This window comes from Paramormyrops kingsleyae, chromosome 1 (assembly GCF_048594095.1).
Source record: "Paramormyrops kingsleyae isolate MSU_618 chromosome 1, PKINGS_0.4, whole genome shotgun sequence".
In the NCBI taxonomy this organism is placed as follows: Eukaryota; Metazoa; Chordata; class Actinopteri; order Osteoglossiformes; family Mormyridae; genus Paramormyrops; species Paramormyrops kingsleyae.
Genome location: NC_132797.1, coordinates 47,653,960 through 47,670,996, shown reverse-complemented (window position 1 = coordinate 47,670,996; position 17,037 = coordinate 47,653,960). Strand labels below are relative to the sequence as shown.

Below are 17,037 nucleotides of genomic sequence, written 5' to 3'. Positions count from 1 at the left end.
ATAGCAACCACCTAGCAACACCATAGCAACCATGTTGCAACACCTAGCAACCAGCTACCAACACCCTTGCAATGCCTAATAACAACATTGCAACCACCTAGCAATGCCTAGCGGCACTACAGCAACTGCCTAGCAGCACCATAGCACCAAACTAGCAACATCATAGCAATCACCTAGCAGTGCACAGACCAGCCACTTTATTAGTAGCACAGGCTCTTCCTCGGTCAGCAGAATAGGCCCATCTCAAAATTTCTTCAGGAATTTTCGTTTCTAGTTAATTATGGGCCTATTCATGTAATGAAAGGCCCATATTGTTCTTCACCTAGTAAACTACATTTTGCCAATTTGCGCTGAGCCCGTGAAAGGCACGGAGCTCACTTTGGTGCCAAATCGTAGGGCTTACTTAGCTGCACGGATTGACATATCGTTTGTCTCCGTACTGCTTACGGATTGCGTGCAATTGCCTCTCAAAGTCAAAAAAAAAACTTTATTATTATTATGGGCCTATTCATGTAATGAAAGGCCCATATTGTTCTTCACCTAGTAAACTACATTTTGCCAATTTGCGCTGAGCCCGTGAAAGGCACGGAGCTCACTTTGGTGCCAAATCGTAGGGCTTACTTAGCTGCACGGATTGACATATCGATTGTCTCCGTACTTCTTACGGATTGCGTGCAATTGCCTCTCAAAGTCGAAAAAAAAACTTTATTATTATTATTATTATTATTCTTCCGTAGATTTTCGGCAATTAATGCGGGTCGTACCGTAACGTGCAGCCAGGCAATCTATATATCAAAAGTGAGTCCTTGGTTGTGTGAGGTGTGCTATTACTTTTCTGCGCAGAATATGTTACCATGGCGACGTTATTCACGTTAAAACACACTAAAAATCCCATAGGAATGCATTAAATGCTAACTTTTACCTAGCATTAGCCATGTGAATAGTAGTAAGGCGCATCTTTTTTCATGGGAGTGAATGGCCCATTGACTTCAATGCATTTCAGTCAAAGTTGTCCCACTCGGCCAGCGTTCATACCAGAGCAACAAGACTTGGTATTCAACCTTAGGCCTCATCACCCAACACCCCAAGTCCAACATCTTGACCCGCACTCATCTTTCATCCCTCGTTCTCTCCCATTGACTTCAATGCATTTCAGTCAAAGTTTTCCTACTCGGCCAGTGTTCATGCCACAGCAATAACACTCGGTATTCAACCTCAGGCCTATTCACCCAACACCCCAAGTCAACCAACTTGACCCGCACTCGTCTTTCATCCCTCGTTCTCTCCCATTGACTTCAATACATTTTAGTCAAAGATTTCCTACTCGGCCAGTGTTCATACCACAGCAACAAGACTAGGAATTCAACCTTAGTCCTCATCACCAAACACCTTAAGACCACCATCTTCACCCGCACTCGTCTTTCATCCCTCGTTCTCTCCCATTGACTTCAATGCATTTCAGTCAAAGTTTCCCCACTCGGCCAGCGTTCATACCACAGCAACAAGACTCGATATTGAACCTTAGACCTCATCACGCAACACCGCAAGTCCAACATCTTGACCGGCACTCGTCTTTCATCCCTCGTTCTCTCCCACTGACTTCAATGCATTTCAGTCAAAGTTTTCCCACTCGGCCAGCGTTCATGCCACAGCAACAAGACTCGATATTCAACCTTAGGCCTCATCACCGAACACCCCAAGTGCACCATCTTGACCCGCACTCATCTTTCATCCCTCGTTCTCTCCCATTGACTTCAATGCATTTCAATCAAAGTTTTGCCACTTGGCCAGTGTTAATGCCACAGCAACAAGACTTGGTATTACACCTCAGGCATCATCACCAAACACATAGCAACTGCCTAGCAACCACCTAGCAACACCTTAGCAACTACCTACAATTTCATAGCAACACCTTAGCAACCATCTAGCTATGCCTAGCAACCAGCTACTGAGAACATAGCAACGCCTTCTGACATCATAGCAACCCACTTGCAGCACCTAGCAACCACCTAGCAACACCTTAGCAACCACCTAGAATTGCATAGCAACACCATAGCAACCATCTAGCTATGCCTAGCAACCAGCTACTGAGACCTTAGCAACGCCTTCTGACATCATAGCAACCAACTTGCAGCACCTAGCAACCAACCTAGCAACACCTTAGCAACCACCTAGAATTGCATAGCAACACCATAGCAACCATCTAGCTATGCCTAGCAACCAGCTACTGAGACCATAGCAACGCCTTCTGACATCATAGCAACCCACTTGCAGCACCTAGCAACCACCTAGCCACACCTTAGCAACCACCTAGAATTGCATAGCAACACCATAGCAACCATCTAGCTATGCCTAGCAACCAGCTGCTGAGACCATAGCAAGGCCTTCTGACATCATAGCAACCCACTTGCAGCACTTAGCAACCACCTAGCAACACCTTAGCAACCACCTAGAATTGCATAGCAACACCATAGCAACCATCTAGCTATGCCTAGCAACCAGCTACTGAGACCATAGCAACGCCTTCTGACATCATAGCAACCAGCTTACAGCACCTAGCAACCACCTAGCAACACCTTAGCAACCACCTAGAATTGCATAGCAACACTATAGCAACCATCTAGCTATGCCTAGCAACCAGCTACTGAGACCATAGCAACGCCATCTGACATCATACCAACCCACTTGCAACACCTAGCAACCACCTAGCAACACCATAGCAACCACCTAGAATTACATAGCAACATCATAGCAACCATCTAGGTATGCCTAGCAACCAGCTACTGAGACCTTAGCAACGCCTTCTGACAACATAGCAACCCACTTGCAGCACCTAGCAAACACCTAGCAACTCCTTAGCAACCACCTAGAATTGCATAGCAACACCATAGCAACCATCTAGCTATGCCTAGCAACCAGCTACTGAGACCATAGCAACGCCTTCTGACATCATTGCAACCCACTTGCAGCACCTAGCAACCACCTAGCAACACCTTAGCAACCACCTACAATTGCATAGCAACACCATAGCAACCATCTAGCTATACCTAGCAACCAGCAACTGAGACCATAGCAAGGCCTTCTGACATCATAGCAACCCGCTTGCAGCACTTAGCAACCACCTAGCAACACCTTAGCAACCACCTAGAATTGCATAGCAACACCATAGCAACCATCTAGCTATGCCTAGCAACCAGCTACTGAGACCATAGCAACGCCTTCTGACATCATAGCAACCCACTTGCAGCACCTAGCAACCACCTAGCCACACCTTAGCAACCACCTAGAATTGCATAGCAACACCATAGCAACCATCTAGCTATGCCTAGCAACCAGCTGCTGAGACCATAGCAAGGCCTTCTGACATCATAGCAACCCGCTTGCAGCACCTAGCAATCACCTAGCAACACCTTAGCAACCACCTAGAATTGCATAGCAACACCATAGCAACCATCTAGCTATGCCTAGCAACCAGCAACTGAGACCATAGCAACGCCTTCTGACATCATAGCAACCAGCTTCCAGCACCTAGCAACCACCTAGCAACACCATAGCAACCACCTAGAATTGCATAGCAGCACCATAGCAACCATCTAGCTATGCCTAGCAACCAGCTACTGAGACCATAGCAATGCCTTATGACACCATAGCAACCACCTTGCAACAGCTAGCAACCACCTAGCAACATCATAGCAACCACCAAAATATGCATAGCAACACCATAGCAACCATTTTGCTATGCCTAGCAACCAGCTACTGAGACCATAGCCACGCCTTTTGACACCATAGCAACCACCTTGCAGCAGCTAGCAACCCCCTAGCAACACCATAGCAACCACCAAACAATGCCTTGGAACACCATAGCAACCATTTAGCTATGCCTAGCAACCACCTACTTAGACCATAGCAACGCCTTCAGGCATCATCACAACCACCTTGCAGCACCTAGCAACCACCATGCAACACTGTAGCAACCACCTATAATTGCATAGCAACACCATAGCATCTACGTAGCAACGCCTAGCAACCACCTACTGAGACCGTAGCAATGCCTTCTGACATCATAGCAACCACCTTGCAGCACCTAGCAATCACCTAGCAACACGTCAGCAACCACCTACAGTTGCATAGCAACCATCTTGCTATGCCTAGCAACCACCTACTTGGACCATAGCAACGCCTTCTGACACCATAACAGCCACCTTGCAGCACTTAGCAACCTCCTAGCAATACCATAGCAACCACCTAGAAATAGCAACACCATAGCAACCACCTAGCAGCACCTAGTAACCACCTAGCAAGACTTATCGACACCCTAGCTACTGCCTAGCAATGCTTAGCAACCACCTATCAACCTATCCACTAGCTACCTATGCCTATCCATCGTCTGACACACACACATCCCCCACTAACAAACACCCACCTACATACCCACAAACACCCACATAGACAAATCCCAAGTAGCACTCAGACACACGCTCCCCTAACCCACAATCTCCCACCCACCCACACACCGCCCCAACCCAACACATTCTGCACTAATACATACTGTACCTGTTCATCAGTTACACTTCTCTTTCAGCCTCCCACCACACGCACAGAACTGAGAAAATTCAGCTCATATAATATATTGCAAAATATATTAAATTTAGACTCCTTGCCTTCCCTGATTGTGTTTAAAAATCTCTTAAACTCTGAGCTTAAACAACAGTGTCATTGTTCAATATAACTTAATTTTATTATATGTATAGCTTTAGTATTTCTATGCTTTTCAGTTTGTGTTCATATTAATCATCTCTGTATGTATGTTCATACATGAAACTTTTGTCTTACTTTTCTTATTTTCTGCCATCTTAGCTAGAACTTCCTGGAAGACGAGATATTGTATCTCAATGGAACCTTCCTAGTTAAACAAAGGATAGATAAATAAAAAATACAATTAGAAGACAGTAATGGTAACAGAAGCACACAGATTTCAACATACGGGACATGCATTTCTAGGGTGAATGAATATTTTAAGATTTAACACTTAATACTAGGGTACACACAATAAACCCATTTTATTGAATTAAGTTATCTCTGACAAAGGCGTATGACACTACTGTTAAAATATATATAACCATAAAGATTAAAAACTATAAATGATAGCGTTGTCGTTCGGATTTATGACAGGCGTACAAAAGCCGGAAGTTGATTTGCAGGTGTTATGCCGAAAAAGGCATCCCTGCCGTAGAATGCATGCCTGTCTCTAAATGACCGATTGGTCGCTGTTCTGACACGAGTTGAGCTACATTGTCAAAACCCTTAAAAGCTCAATTCGTCAGAACACCAGTATGCATTATAAGGCAGGGATGCGTTTTTCGCCAGGGATGCGTTTTTCGGCATAACACCTGTTTACACGAAGCCTGAAGACGTGCGTGCCTAAATGCTTTATAGTTAGAAATAATTTGGTTGCATTGTTCAATCATTTGCACAATAGTAAAAAAAAAAATCGTCACAAACCCATGTTAAAAACCTGATAAAATCGTGATTTAAATATAAACCCATTGTGATATAATATTTTCCTCCATATCGCCCACCCCTAATGCGCGCCCACATTGAGTCATATGTGCCCCGTTTAGACTAGGTCAAGACTTCGAGAATCGCTTGCATGCATACAAGGTGGTTGCTATGCCGTTGCTATGTGCCACTACTCACATATGATTGGATGTTGGATGAAAAGAATTGTCCAATACGAATGATTTATTCATACCATATATAACTTCCCAGATCTTTCTGGAAGTTGCAGGTGGTTTTGGCGGTTGGTTGAGACAAAAGCTACTGGATTTCATATTGCATTGCTACGAGTTTCCTGACTATCTAAACGTCACACGTCGAGCTGGTAAGCATCTGCTTTTTTATTTAACCTTTTCAACTGTAGTTTGTGGCTGCACGGTGGCGCAGTGTTTATCGGAGAAGGATCTCGGTTCGATCCTTCGGTTGGCCTTTCTGTGTGGACCTTGCGTGCTCTCCGCTTTCCCCCTAAAGCATGTCCCTTATACAGCTTTTAGCTGTAGTTTTGTTCGGCTATAACGGACATGCAGCTCCGGCTACAAGGCGCCTGGCGTGCCGGTGATTATTAATAGTCATGCATCTGGTCAGGTAAAGTTAGATTACTACACGTAAAATATAATAATCTATGTCACAAGGTTGTCTGCTGGGGTGTGGCAGGAGTAAATGGTGTCCTGTAGTTCTGTTCTGGCCGTACAGCAACCCTAGATATAACGAACTTTGGATATAATAACGGACTGCTTTGCCAAGTCCCTTGAAGTCCGTTATAACTGGATTTTACTGTACTCGCGACTGATTTCTCCTCATGAAAACCATAATATTGTATGTACACATCAAATTATTATATATCTGAGTAGCCCAGAAAGTCCTGAAAACAAAACCATAAATCATATGTTGCTAACTTATGTCCATACGATATAATAAGCCTAAATCTAATGGAATACAAAAATAGCTCAAGGTACCTTAGGTTTGATAAGGTTAATTCACATAGTATGTGAAATGCAGTGTGTGATTTTGGACACAGACATGTTATTTCGTTTTATTACATGGCTCTCTGGAATGCTTGATTCTGATTGGTCAGTTGAGACATTTGCAGGTTCGTTCTTTTCAAATAATAACCGCTCCAAAGTAATAACGCATAGCCGGTACTACTAGTATGTTTATAATCCCTCAATCCCTTTACCGTTTAAAAATGTTAATTTAAAACAAATATGCCAATAAAATGTTTCAAATTCATATTCATGTCCAGTTTTTTTCCTTATGTGGCAAGTAGCCGTGTAATAAGCAGGATAATGTACATTATCCCTTACGTGTATGAGTGGGTGTTGTGCAAATGAACTGAAATGAAATGAGGTGCGAAATGTGCAAAAAAAGGACTTACACGTTCAATGTACTGATGTAGTATTCTATGTATGAAGTACTTTGTATTGAATGTCTATGTATGAAGTACTTTGTATTGAATGTCATTTTCTTACAAGAAACTTGTATTGCTAAATGTGTAAATGTCTTTTAAAAAATCCTTATTGATTTGCATTTCTGTATTGAAGTTTATTGAATGTTCCTGCAGTTTTGTACAATTGCATTGCTTAATGAATGAATGAAATACTCTAAGCATTCTTACATTTGGCAGGTAACTAAGTCAGTATTTCATAGCTCGGTGTGCTGTGAGGGTATTGTCATGCTGTGGTTGGCATCACTGTATAACTGACAGAGTTTGTGACTGCTTTGCTGGTCTTTCAGTGTCATTCCATAATTAATAATAATCGAGTATGTTAGCAGAGTATGTTGTGATATATATTTCATATAAAAAGTCTACACACTGCTCTACAAACTTATAATACTCTGGTTCCATAATTATGCACATCCTTAAACTACTACTGTGTCAACACCTTTTAATTTAATTACATGAATTCTTTAAATTATATTTCTCATTTGCCTAAGTGTTACTTTCAAGACGTGTCAGTTTCAATAGTGCAGTGGTTATTAGACTTCAGGCTTCAGAGAGGCTGCCACAGCAACACAAAAATAAATGCTATGCTGCATCGTGGCTTGCTATACATATGGTTTGACCTTTCGCCTTGTGTTGAGATGGTTTCCTAAATAAACTCACATGTCGAGAGGAGAAATTCAGGGCACTATGGATAAAACTAGCAGTTCACAATAATAGCTTTTGTGTTTGATCAACTATGTCGAACAGGCTATGTGAAACTACAATGTAGGCTGTTTCATTGCACTCGGGTTTCTTGCTAAAACAGTTTTTGCAAAGTAATGTTCTACAGTACAAATAATACCAATCTATTCTGCTTCTCTTTACAGTTCCTCATTCTGTGAGAGCTGCTGTGCTTTGGCATCACCACAAATCATCAAGTACATTGCAGTCAGCACATTACCACAAAAAAGAGAAAAAAAACCTTAACACACATCCATTAATAACTGTCATTTTAAATACCCACACACATCCACACCTCCCGTGCCCACACACACACACACACACACACACACACACTACCTACAAAAAACATATACATATTTCTAGAAGTTGTTCCATAACTGCATTTTTTTACATTTTTCTGCTTGTCTGCTCTCCATCCACTTTGGGTGGAGATAACCTTGTTCTTGCCAGTTTTCGTGTATTTCACAGGTTTACACCAGAGAGGATGCCGCGTAAGGGGAGTCGTTCAGAGGCTGCCAAGAAGAGATGGAGGAAGCTGGACCTGGCAGATCCTCCGATTTGCCCATATGACGTCACCAAGGAGGTATCTAACCTACAAATCAGAAAAGTCTTCTTCTGTTCTCATGACAGTGGCTGCTAGTAATTTTACTTTGTTACAGTGTCATGATGCCATTGTACTTAACAAAAACTTTGATGAAAACCTGTTGTAGGTGTTACGTTCCACGGCCTTCCAAGAGGAACCGCAGCAGATGGCATCATACCTCTCTTCACGTATGTAGTGCTTGTGTGTTCATTTCGTTGACTGCTCCAAGAATTGAAAGTTTTATCTTGGTTTCTGTGTGTCTCTAAATAGGCCGTGGGACTGGCTTTCGTCATCGGGTGAGGCGGTGGCCACTATCTCGTGTGACTGGACGGAGCCACAAGTTGGTTATTCCAGCCGACGACCCGGAGAAGAAGGTAATTCTGTTTTGTTCTTTACATACATTTTGCTCTTCACGATTAACTGCCCATTTTCAATCATGTATTGTGCTTTTCCTTTTGCAGTTGGCTCTGTTGGTTGGTGACTCCCATTTGCGAGCGATCGTAGATGGGTTTGTCACCATGCCACAGGGCCGACTCTCCTTCGGGTTGATGTCGACTCCAGGGGCGAGCGCGGCTGAGTTGAGGCGTGAGGTGCTGCATGCAGTTCTTCCTCGGACACCCGAGGTAGTCTGCGTGTTAGCACCCAGCAACAACTTGACCGCCAGCAGGACCATCACCGAGGCTGGAGCTGACTTCCGGAGGCTGCTCACCACTCTCTGCAACCGCTGGCCTAATGTAACTCTTTATTTTTTCAATGCATTCGTTCATTGAAATCTTGCGAATTAAATATTGTTTAAATGATTGTTATTCTTTTTAAATAAATACAGGTGGTTGTTCTGGATTTCCCTACACGTCTCACCGTGGATGAAGCAGTGCAACGTCTCCTGCGCCAGGAGTACCATCGTGTGGCCGCTCAGGAGGGTATGTACAAAACACTGCTCTTTTTCAGAAGACTATTTAACAAAAATACAAAATTGCTTTAAAAGTTTAAAAAGACAGCTATTACCATTATTTGGGGAGCTGTTTTGTTACTGTCAATGAAATATCAATGTTACACCCACATCCCAAACCACCTTGCGGATGAGGGCTAACAAGCCGCACCTGCGTGGGATCCCTTAAACAGGATTGTCTCCCCACACACGGGGCGAGGTATTGTTGTGTCCCGCTCGGCACATGCCGAGCGGCTCTCTCTGTTCTCTTCCCACAGCTCGAGTTCTGTTCCTACAAGCCACGCCTGTCGGTGCCACTTGTTGACCTCTGCGTCCCTTTGTCCTGTTTCCGTTCCTGCCCTCCAGTCCTCACGGACCCCTCGCCTTTGCCAAAGCCTTATTTGCAGCCAAAACCACTGCGCCCCCAGCCCTACCTAAGTTCACCTGTTTCATTCCTCAGTTTACCTGTGTTAATAGACCCCCTCACTCGGGGAAAAGTGACTCTTTTGCCACACGAGTGTTTCTGTCATAACGATCAACATGTTTTTGCAGTTTAAAATTTCCTTGGTTGAGCAATGACATTTGTCCTTCAGCACAAAGTAAATTGTAATTAATTTCATCTCAAATTAAATTAATATTTTCTTCTCTTGCTACACATTTCTACTTTATCTGTGCAGTATTACAAAATTCTAGGCTGGCTAGAAATAAGATTCATGGTTGAACTGCTTTTTCTTCTAGGTATTCGGTACCTATCCGTTGCTGAACACTTCCCGCTGAGTCGCCTGGAGCTGTGGTGCAAAGATGGTGTACGTAAAACATGTTGCTGTAAAAATGCTAATGAAGATTTACTGTCAATGTCTACATTTGTTTACGTGTCACTATGTCTGGCAGGTGCACCTAAGTGACAATGTAGGGATGGAGATCCTTACATGGTTGCTCTGGGATGCTGCCTCTTTGCAACTACAGGCAGCTACTCCAGATGCACCGGCCTCTCCGAAGACTTCACCACCAGTGGAGAGACCAGTGCCCCCCAATTTGGTTGTGGTAATGATGGTCCATTACATGCATTGCAGCTTATATGCAAACACATTGCAGTCTATGGAGCCTAAACAAACTCTTTGAATTGCAGGCGGCTCCTTCTAAGGCACCAGCTACCCCGAAGACTTCACCACCAGTGGTCAGACGAGTCTCCCCCAAGCTGGTTGTGGTTGGCGAGGTGACTGTGCCACGTGCTTCCAACCCGTTCGACTGGACGCTTGTTCAGCAGGTAATGGATGCATGCTGTAACTTGGTGGCCTATATTTTACGGGATGTTTGATCAGTACTTCTCCAACAAAACTTTGTTTTTTAATCATAATAGAAGAGGCAGCGCGTGCAGGGTGAACGCACTCAGGAGAGTAGGAGGATGGCTGGCCAGCAGGTGTGTTTTCTCTTAACATTACATATGACAAATTAAATTGTGCAAGCTTATGTCATATATATATATATATATATTTCTCATCTCTGTGAAATTTTACTTGACAGGGAAACTTGTTGCAGTGTTCCATCCCCCTAAATCCGGTGTGGTTCAGCCCTGCAGTTCAGGAGAAGATGGACCGCTTTGTTCCAGCATGTGGCACTTTGGAATCCACAGGTGGTACGAAGGGCAGGAAGGTAATTTGGATTAAATTTATTTATGTTTGTGTAACAGTCACAAGATATTTGCAGGTTGCTTACACAACAGCATTTAAACAATGCTAATCCTGCTGGTTTTTAGTGCAAAAAACACTACAACAAATGGTATAAGAAAATGTTTCTTTTTCTTTGTGATTTATTACACATCTACCATGGAACATCAGCGGAGACGTGCTGCTTCCAAGAAGAGATTGGAAGAGGAGAAGGTGTGTCATAGTTTTTAAAATGTCAAATGTTTCGTAACTACAAACATTGCTAATGGATCAATGGTAATGCTGTCTTAAGAACTTAATCATAGGGGCAACACACAGCTCACTTCTCTGAATGTTCTTCTTGGCGGCAACAATCTTTGTTATGCTTTGTCATTTCTTAGACCTCTACGGTGGACCATCGGCGGAGACCTGCTGCATCCAAGAAGACACTGGAGGAGGAGCAGGTGTGTCATAGTTTTTAAAATGTCAAATGTTTCGTAAGTACAAACATTGCTAATGGATCAATGGTAATGCTGTCTTAAGAACTTAATCATAGGGGCAACACACAGCTCACTTCTCTGAATGTTCTTCTTGGCGGCAACAATCTTTGTTATGCTTTGTCATTTCTTAGACCTCTACGGTGGACCATCGGCGGAGACCTGCTGCATCCAAGAAGACACTGGAGGAGGAGCAGGTGTGTCATAGTTTTTAAAATGTCAAATGTTTCGTAAGTACAAACATTGCTAATGGATCAATGGTAATGCTGTCTTAAGAACTTAATCATAGGGGCAACACACAGCTCACTTCTCTGAATGTTCTTCTTGGCGGCAACAATCTTTGTTATGCTTTGTCATTTCTTAGACCTCTACGGTGGACCATCGGCGGAGACCTGCTGCATCCAAGAAGACACTGGAGGAGGAGCAGGTGTGTCATAGTTTTTAAAATGTCAAATGTTTCGTAAGTACAAACATTGCTAATGGATCAATGGTAATGCTGTCTTAAGAACTTAATCATAGGGGCAACACACAGCTCACTTCTCTGAATGTTCTTCTTGGCGGCAACAATCTTTGTTATGCTTTGTCATTTCTTAGACCTCTACGGTGGACCATCGGCGGAGACCTGCTGCATCCAAGAAGACACTGGAGGAGGAGCAGGTGTGTCAGAGTTTTTAAAATGTCAAATGTTTCGTAAGTACAAACATTGCTAATGGATCAATGGTAATGCTGTCTTAAGAACTTAATCATAGGGGCAACACACAGCTCACTTCTCTGAATGTTCTTCTTGGCGGCAACAATCTTTGTTATGCTTTGTCATTTCTTAGACCTCTACGGTGGACCATCGGCGGAGACCTGCTGCATCCAAGAAGACACTGGAGGAGGAGCAGGTGTGTCATAGTTTGACTAGTTAAAAACTAAGATTAGGGATGATTATTTCAAATTGTTTTCTGCGTTTCAAATGCAATGATACTGGTAGTTTTTCCTTGTTTAAATTTAATGCATATGGTGCACTGCAAATGCAGTTGTTGTATTTTCCAGATAATCATAGTAGCACCGTATAGTACATTAACTTTAGACTTGTCTACTTTTTCTCTGAGGAAAGCCTAGGTTTAAGCATTGTGGTTTGACTCTTTGAATCACATTCAAAGCGGTTGAAATGTGAAACATCAAATGTGATTATACACATGTGCATGCACACAACATGACAATTCCACAGAGTCAAAGGAACAAAAGTACATATATTTACTCTGTCCTTTCCATACAGTTCACTAATTACTTTAATTTTAGGAGGACGTGACAGTGAGGGAGTTGACCAGGCCAACACCTTGCAAGCCAGGACGAGTGCCGTTGAAGGGCATTGGTGCGGAGTCACCTGCTGTGCCACCAGAGAATGGCACACTGGATCACATCAGCCAGGTAGTTTTCATAAACTGTACACACATATTAAAATGTCATATGTTTCAAAACTGCACAAATTATTAATGGTTATTGGATTTACTGTAATGCTCTGTTAAGATAATCCTAGGGGCAACAGACAGCATGTTTAACTTATAGTTGCCTTTTCATTTTCTGAGGATAGTGCAGTGAGTATGCCTATGTTTAAGAATTTTGGTTTCAATATTTAAATCACATCCCAGCAACTCAAATTTGAAATGTCAAATGTGACTCATGTACATGTGTATCACAGAGAGAATCAATAGCACAAATGTACATATTTACTATGTCCTTCCTTTACTAACCATTTCCATTTTAGTTAGGAGTGGTGCTAATGAAGGACACTGGTGCTGATTCATCCACCATCCTACTGGACAGCATGCTGGACCTCAGCAGCCAGGTAATTTGCATGCTTCCTGTACACTAGGGTTGCGGTCAATTCAGGAATGAGCTCAACAATTTCAATTTACATAACAAAATGCAATTGGAAGTAGAATTTAACAACAGGAAAGTGTATTACAATTAAATTGGACTGTCAGGAAGTGCAATTCAATTCAGTGAACACCAATTTCTATTTCTTGCTGTTTGAGCATGTGTTTGTGATTACATGTAGTAACAAACATTGGAATTTTAATCACAGTGCCTTACAAATACAAAGGAATACATGAAAAATAGTTAATGAAACATAAGTAAATAATACATAGAACTGTACATTAATTGCAAAAAGTGAATTGGAATTCACCATACATTTTCATTTCAGTCCATGAATGGCCCCAACCCTAGTACACATACACATGTCAACTGCGGTTAAGTACAAAAGATGTTAATGGTGATTTAAATGGTTTTGATTGATTATGACGTGTATAACTTTAAAATTGTCAGTAGCAAAAGAAATAAATGTAGGACTATAAAAATTATACTTTTCTTTGTCATTACAGCATTCAGCTATGAACAGCAGCGTCGGTGGTCTACCCACCCAGTCAGTGAGAGCGACACATTCCCAGGCAGACAAGAGATACAGTACTTTTTCCCGTGGTCACCAGTGCACATGCATGGCTCTTACTTTTTTGGCTTACCACAATGAGGGAGTACAGCTTGAAACAATGTCACTTGACACAGTGCTTCAAAAAGGAAATGCACTTTACATTGGTATTAAACAGCAGCTCTTATTGGATGGCACATTCGTTGATGACCACCTCACAGTTGAAGAAATGCCAAAACAGGTACTGACAGACAGATGTATGTATAATGTACACGCAGAAAATGTAAGAGTGGGTCACCTGCTACATCAAGGAGGACTGGGTTTGCCCCTTGCCACCCAACTGGAGTGTTTGTCAGAAAATGTTAACCATGCTTTACTTATTGTGAGTCCAGAATGCATTGCAGTTTTTCGGGACAGATCAGGTACATATGGACTGTTTGATTCACATTCCAGATGTTCAGCAGGTCTGCCCCATCATGATGGAACTGCAATTATGATGAGTTTTGGCAAACTGACGGACATGGTTGAGCACCTATACAAGCTCTTTGAGAATCGCGGTCCCAATACCACCTATGAGTTTGTCCCAGTTACTTTTCTTAGTGACGACGCTGATGATGCCCCTCCTACACACATGGGCATTGTAAATATTTCTTCAAGATTAACAGAATCAAACCAGTGTGTCAAAAACCAAAAGCGCTGTTTTGATGAGCGAGAGCCAAATGATATGCTCAATCAAGTGCCCAATGTATTGCAAGTAAGTCAAACACCAATCTCAGATGTGTCAAAAATGACAAAAGCAAGGCGACGCAAAGGAAGTCGGAGGAGCAAAAACAACACCAGAAGTACAACAACAAGAAGTACATCAGAAAAAGAAAAATATTCTACCTGTCCTGCATTTAAGTTGAAAAAACTACAGGCCATGAAACAAGCGTATGTTAAAAAGCAAACATGGAAGAAAGAATACATCAGCAACAGATACAAAACTGATCCTCACTTTCGGAGCAGACAAATGAAATATGTAACACAAAGATACGGTACGGATCCTGACTTCAGAAGTAAACAAATGAGGTACGTGACACAGAGATACGGTACGGATCCTGACTTCAGAAGTAAACAAAGGAGGTACGTGACACAGAGATACGGTACGGATCCTGACTTCAGAAGTAAACAAATGAAGTACGTGACACAGAGGTACGGTACGGATCCTGACTTCAGAAGTAAACAAATGAAGTACGTGACACAGAGATACGGTACGGATCCTGACTTCAGAAGTAAACAAATGAAGTACGTGACACAGAGATACGGTACGGATCCTGACTTCAGAAGTAAACAAAAAACATTTATGAAGAAGTATATGAAAGACAAATCTTACAATGAAACATGTTTTAGGCTCCACTATATTAAACAATATGCTGCCAAAAAGAAACTCAGTCAGTCCAAGACTGCACTTGTTACTAATCAAATGCTGCAGTGCGCTTTCAGAATAAGGAGGAAATATAGAACACTGGCAGGCTCCCGCCAGGAAACCCCACAGCCCCTGATCAGCAATGAAATGCAAGCTGCAATAGTTAAATTCCAAGAGAAGATTCAATGTGGACCCACACATGTCTGCACGGTGTGTCATAGAGCTCTTTTCCCCAGTCAAGTTAAGCATTGTAACAGAGGCACATACTCCAAAAATCTTCAGCTGGTGGCTGAATGTCTAACAGGTACATATGTTCACATTTGTGTTCCTGCTTGTTCAGCTCCATGTTCTGTACGGAGAGAGAGGATGCAGGAATGGATCTGCTACACATGTGACAGCCACCTAAGACGAGGAAGGATGCCACCGATTGCCGCTGCAAATAATTTGCACCTAGCACCCATTCCCTCAGAGCTGTTTGAATTAAATGTGCTCGAAAGGCAATTGATTGCAAAGATTATTCCTTTTGCCAAGATTGTTGCATTACCCAAAGGACAGCAAAGAGCAGTGCATGGAGCCGTTGTGTGTGTACCTTCTGAGATGGAAACGACTGTAAATACTCTTCCAAGGGCTAGCAATGAAGCTGAGCTTTTAAAAGTGAAGCTTAAGAGGAATATTAAATACAAAGGTCACCAACACTTTTACACAGTAGACATGAAAAATGTGCTAGCAGGACTAGCTAAACTTAAAGAGGCCCATCCAGATTACACAGATGTTGAGATATGTGAGAATGCCACGTTTGACATTGTTGAAGATGATCAGCTAGGTAACGAGCCAGACAAGGATGATGAGACAGATGCAGCTGTGGAACAGCAGCCCAGCCACGTGGGGGAAGAACATCAGGCACTTCGCCCTGGTCTGATACTAGATACCTGCATGCAGCCTCCTGACATAGCACAGGAAGTTCTGTCATATGGGGCTGGAGTGTTCAGCATAGCTCCGGCCCAAAGAAACAAACCCGTGGGCTTCTTTAGTGTTCCAAGGCTTGAAGCCAAGGCCTTTCCTGTGCAGTTCCCGACTGGCAATAATACGTTTGATCAAGACAGGAAAGTTCGGTTGTCCCTGAGTATGTATTTCAATGTAAGGCTTTTCTCTGTAGATACCAGATTTGCCAAAGACCAGAGTTACCTTTTCTTCTGCCAGTTTGTAACAGAAACGCACATGGCCACCAGCAGCATGTCAATTCAGACGCGCAAAGGCCAAACAAAGACCAGAGATGGACGCAACATTTCCAACAAAATGTTGCAAGACAAGGAAGAGGTTGAAAGACTGATACAACATAGAGAGGCCACTCGATTCATGCGTCCCCTAAGAGGCACTCCAGCTTACTGGGAGAAATGCCTTCGTGACCTTCATGCAATGGTGAGGCAGCTAGGCAGACCCACGTTTTTTGTAACCTTTTCTGCTGCCGAAATGAGATGGCCGGAAGTCGTTAAGGTCATCAAAGCTCAACAGGGAGAAGAGGTAGAATTTTCTGAGCTCGACTGGAACGCCAAATGCGACATTCTCCGGAGCAACCCAGTCACAGTCATGCGCATGTTTGAGAAAAGAGTGGACGCGCTCATAACTAACCTCATCCTGTCTCCTGCCCAGCCCATCGGCCCAGTGGAAGATTACTTTTATCGAGTGGAATTTCAAGCACGAGGAAGTCCACATATTCATATGTTGGTATGGGTGAAAGATGCACCTGACGCTGCAAAAGATGGAGATGATGAAGTTGTCAAGTTCATCGATCGCTACATATCCTGCCAGCTACCAGATAAAAACAGAGACCCCGAGCTT

At 42.9% G+C, this 17,037-nt stretch overlaps 1 protein-coding gene and 1 long non-coding RNA gene across 3 annotated transcripts; both read left to right on the top strand.

Moving 5' to 3' along the window:
- Positions 1-5,777: 5,777 nt before the first annotated feature.
- LOC140578785 (uncharacterized) lies at positions 5,778-11,338 on the top strand. 2 transcript variants are annotated; one of them, XM_072700677.1, is made up of 13 exons: positions 5,778-5,881; positions 7,867-8,306; positions 8,434-8,494; positions 8,577-8,680; positions 8,768-9,040; positions 9,133-9,226; positions 9,513-10,040; positions 10,126-10,278; positions 10,364-10,501; positions 10,595-10,654; positions 10,759-10,887; positions 11,073-11,114; positions 11,282-11,338. In XM_072700677.1, exons 2-7 carry the CDS (start codon positions 8,208-8,210, stop codon positions 9,557-9,559), a joined length of 678 nt encoding a protein of 225 aa, XP_072556778.1. In that variant the 5' UTR covers positions 5,778-5,881; positions 7,867-8,207; the 3' UTR covers positions 9,560-10,040; positions 10,126-10,278; positions 10,364-10,501; positions 10,595-10,654; positions 10,759-10,887; positions 11,073-11,114; positions 11,282-11,338. The 2 variants fall into 2 exon arrangements, with proteins under 2 accessions (XP_072556778.1, XP_072556777.1); XM_072700676.1 differs by having other exon boundaries at positions 9,133-10,040.
- An 861-nt stretch (positions 11,339-12,199) lies between these two features.
- Positions 12,200-14,960, top strand: LOC140592582 (uncharacterized). The gene is made up of 4 exons (XR_011992924.1): positions 12,200-12,264; positions 12,665-12,793; positions 13,131-13,211; positions 13,750-14,960. It is a non-coding gene; the product is annotated as an uncharacterized lncRNA (long non-coding RNA).
- Positions 14,961-17,037: the final 2,077 nt, after the last annotated feature.

Excerpts from the sequence above, each read along its gene's own strand:
- LOC140578785 (XM_072700676.1), top strand. The coding sequence starts at position 8,208 with ATGCCGCGTAAGGGGAGTCGTTCAGAGGCTGCCAAGAAGAGATGGAGG. Across the intron at positions 8,307-8,433 it reads CATATGACGTCACCAAGGAG|GTGTTACGTTCCACGGCCTT; the intron begins GTATCTAACCTA and ends AACCTGTTGTAG. Across the intron at positions 9,041-9,132 it reads TCTGCAACCGCTGGCCTAAT|GTGGTTGTTCTGGATTTCCC; the intron begins GTAACTCTTTAT and ends AAATAAATACAG.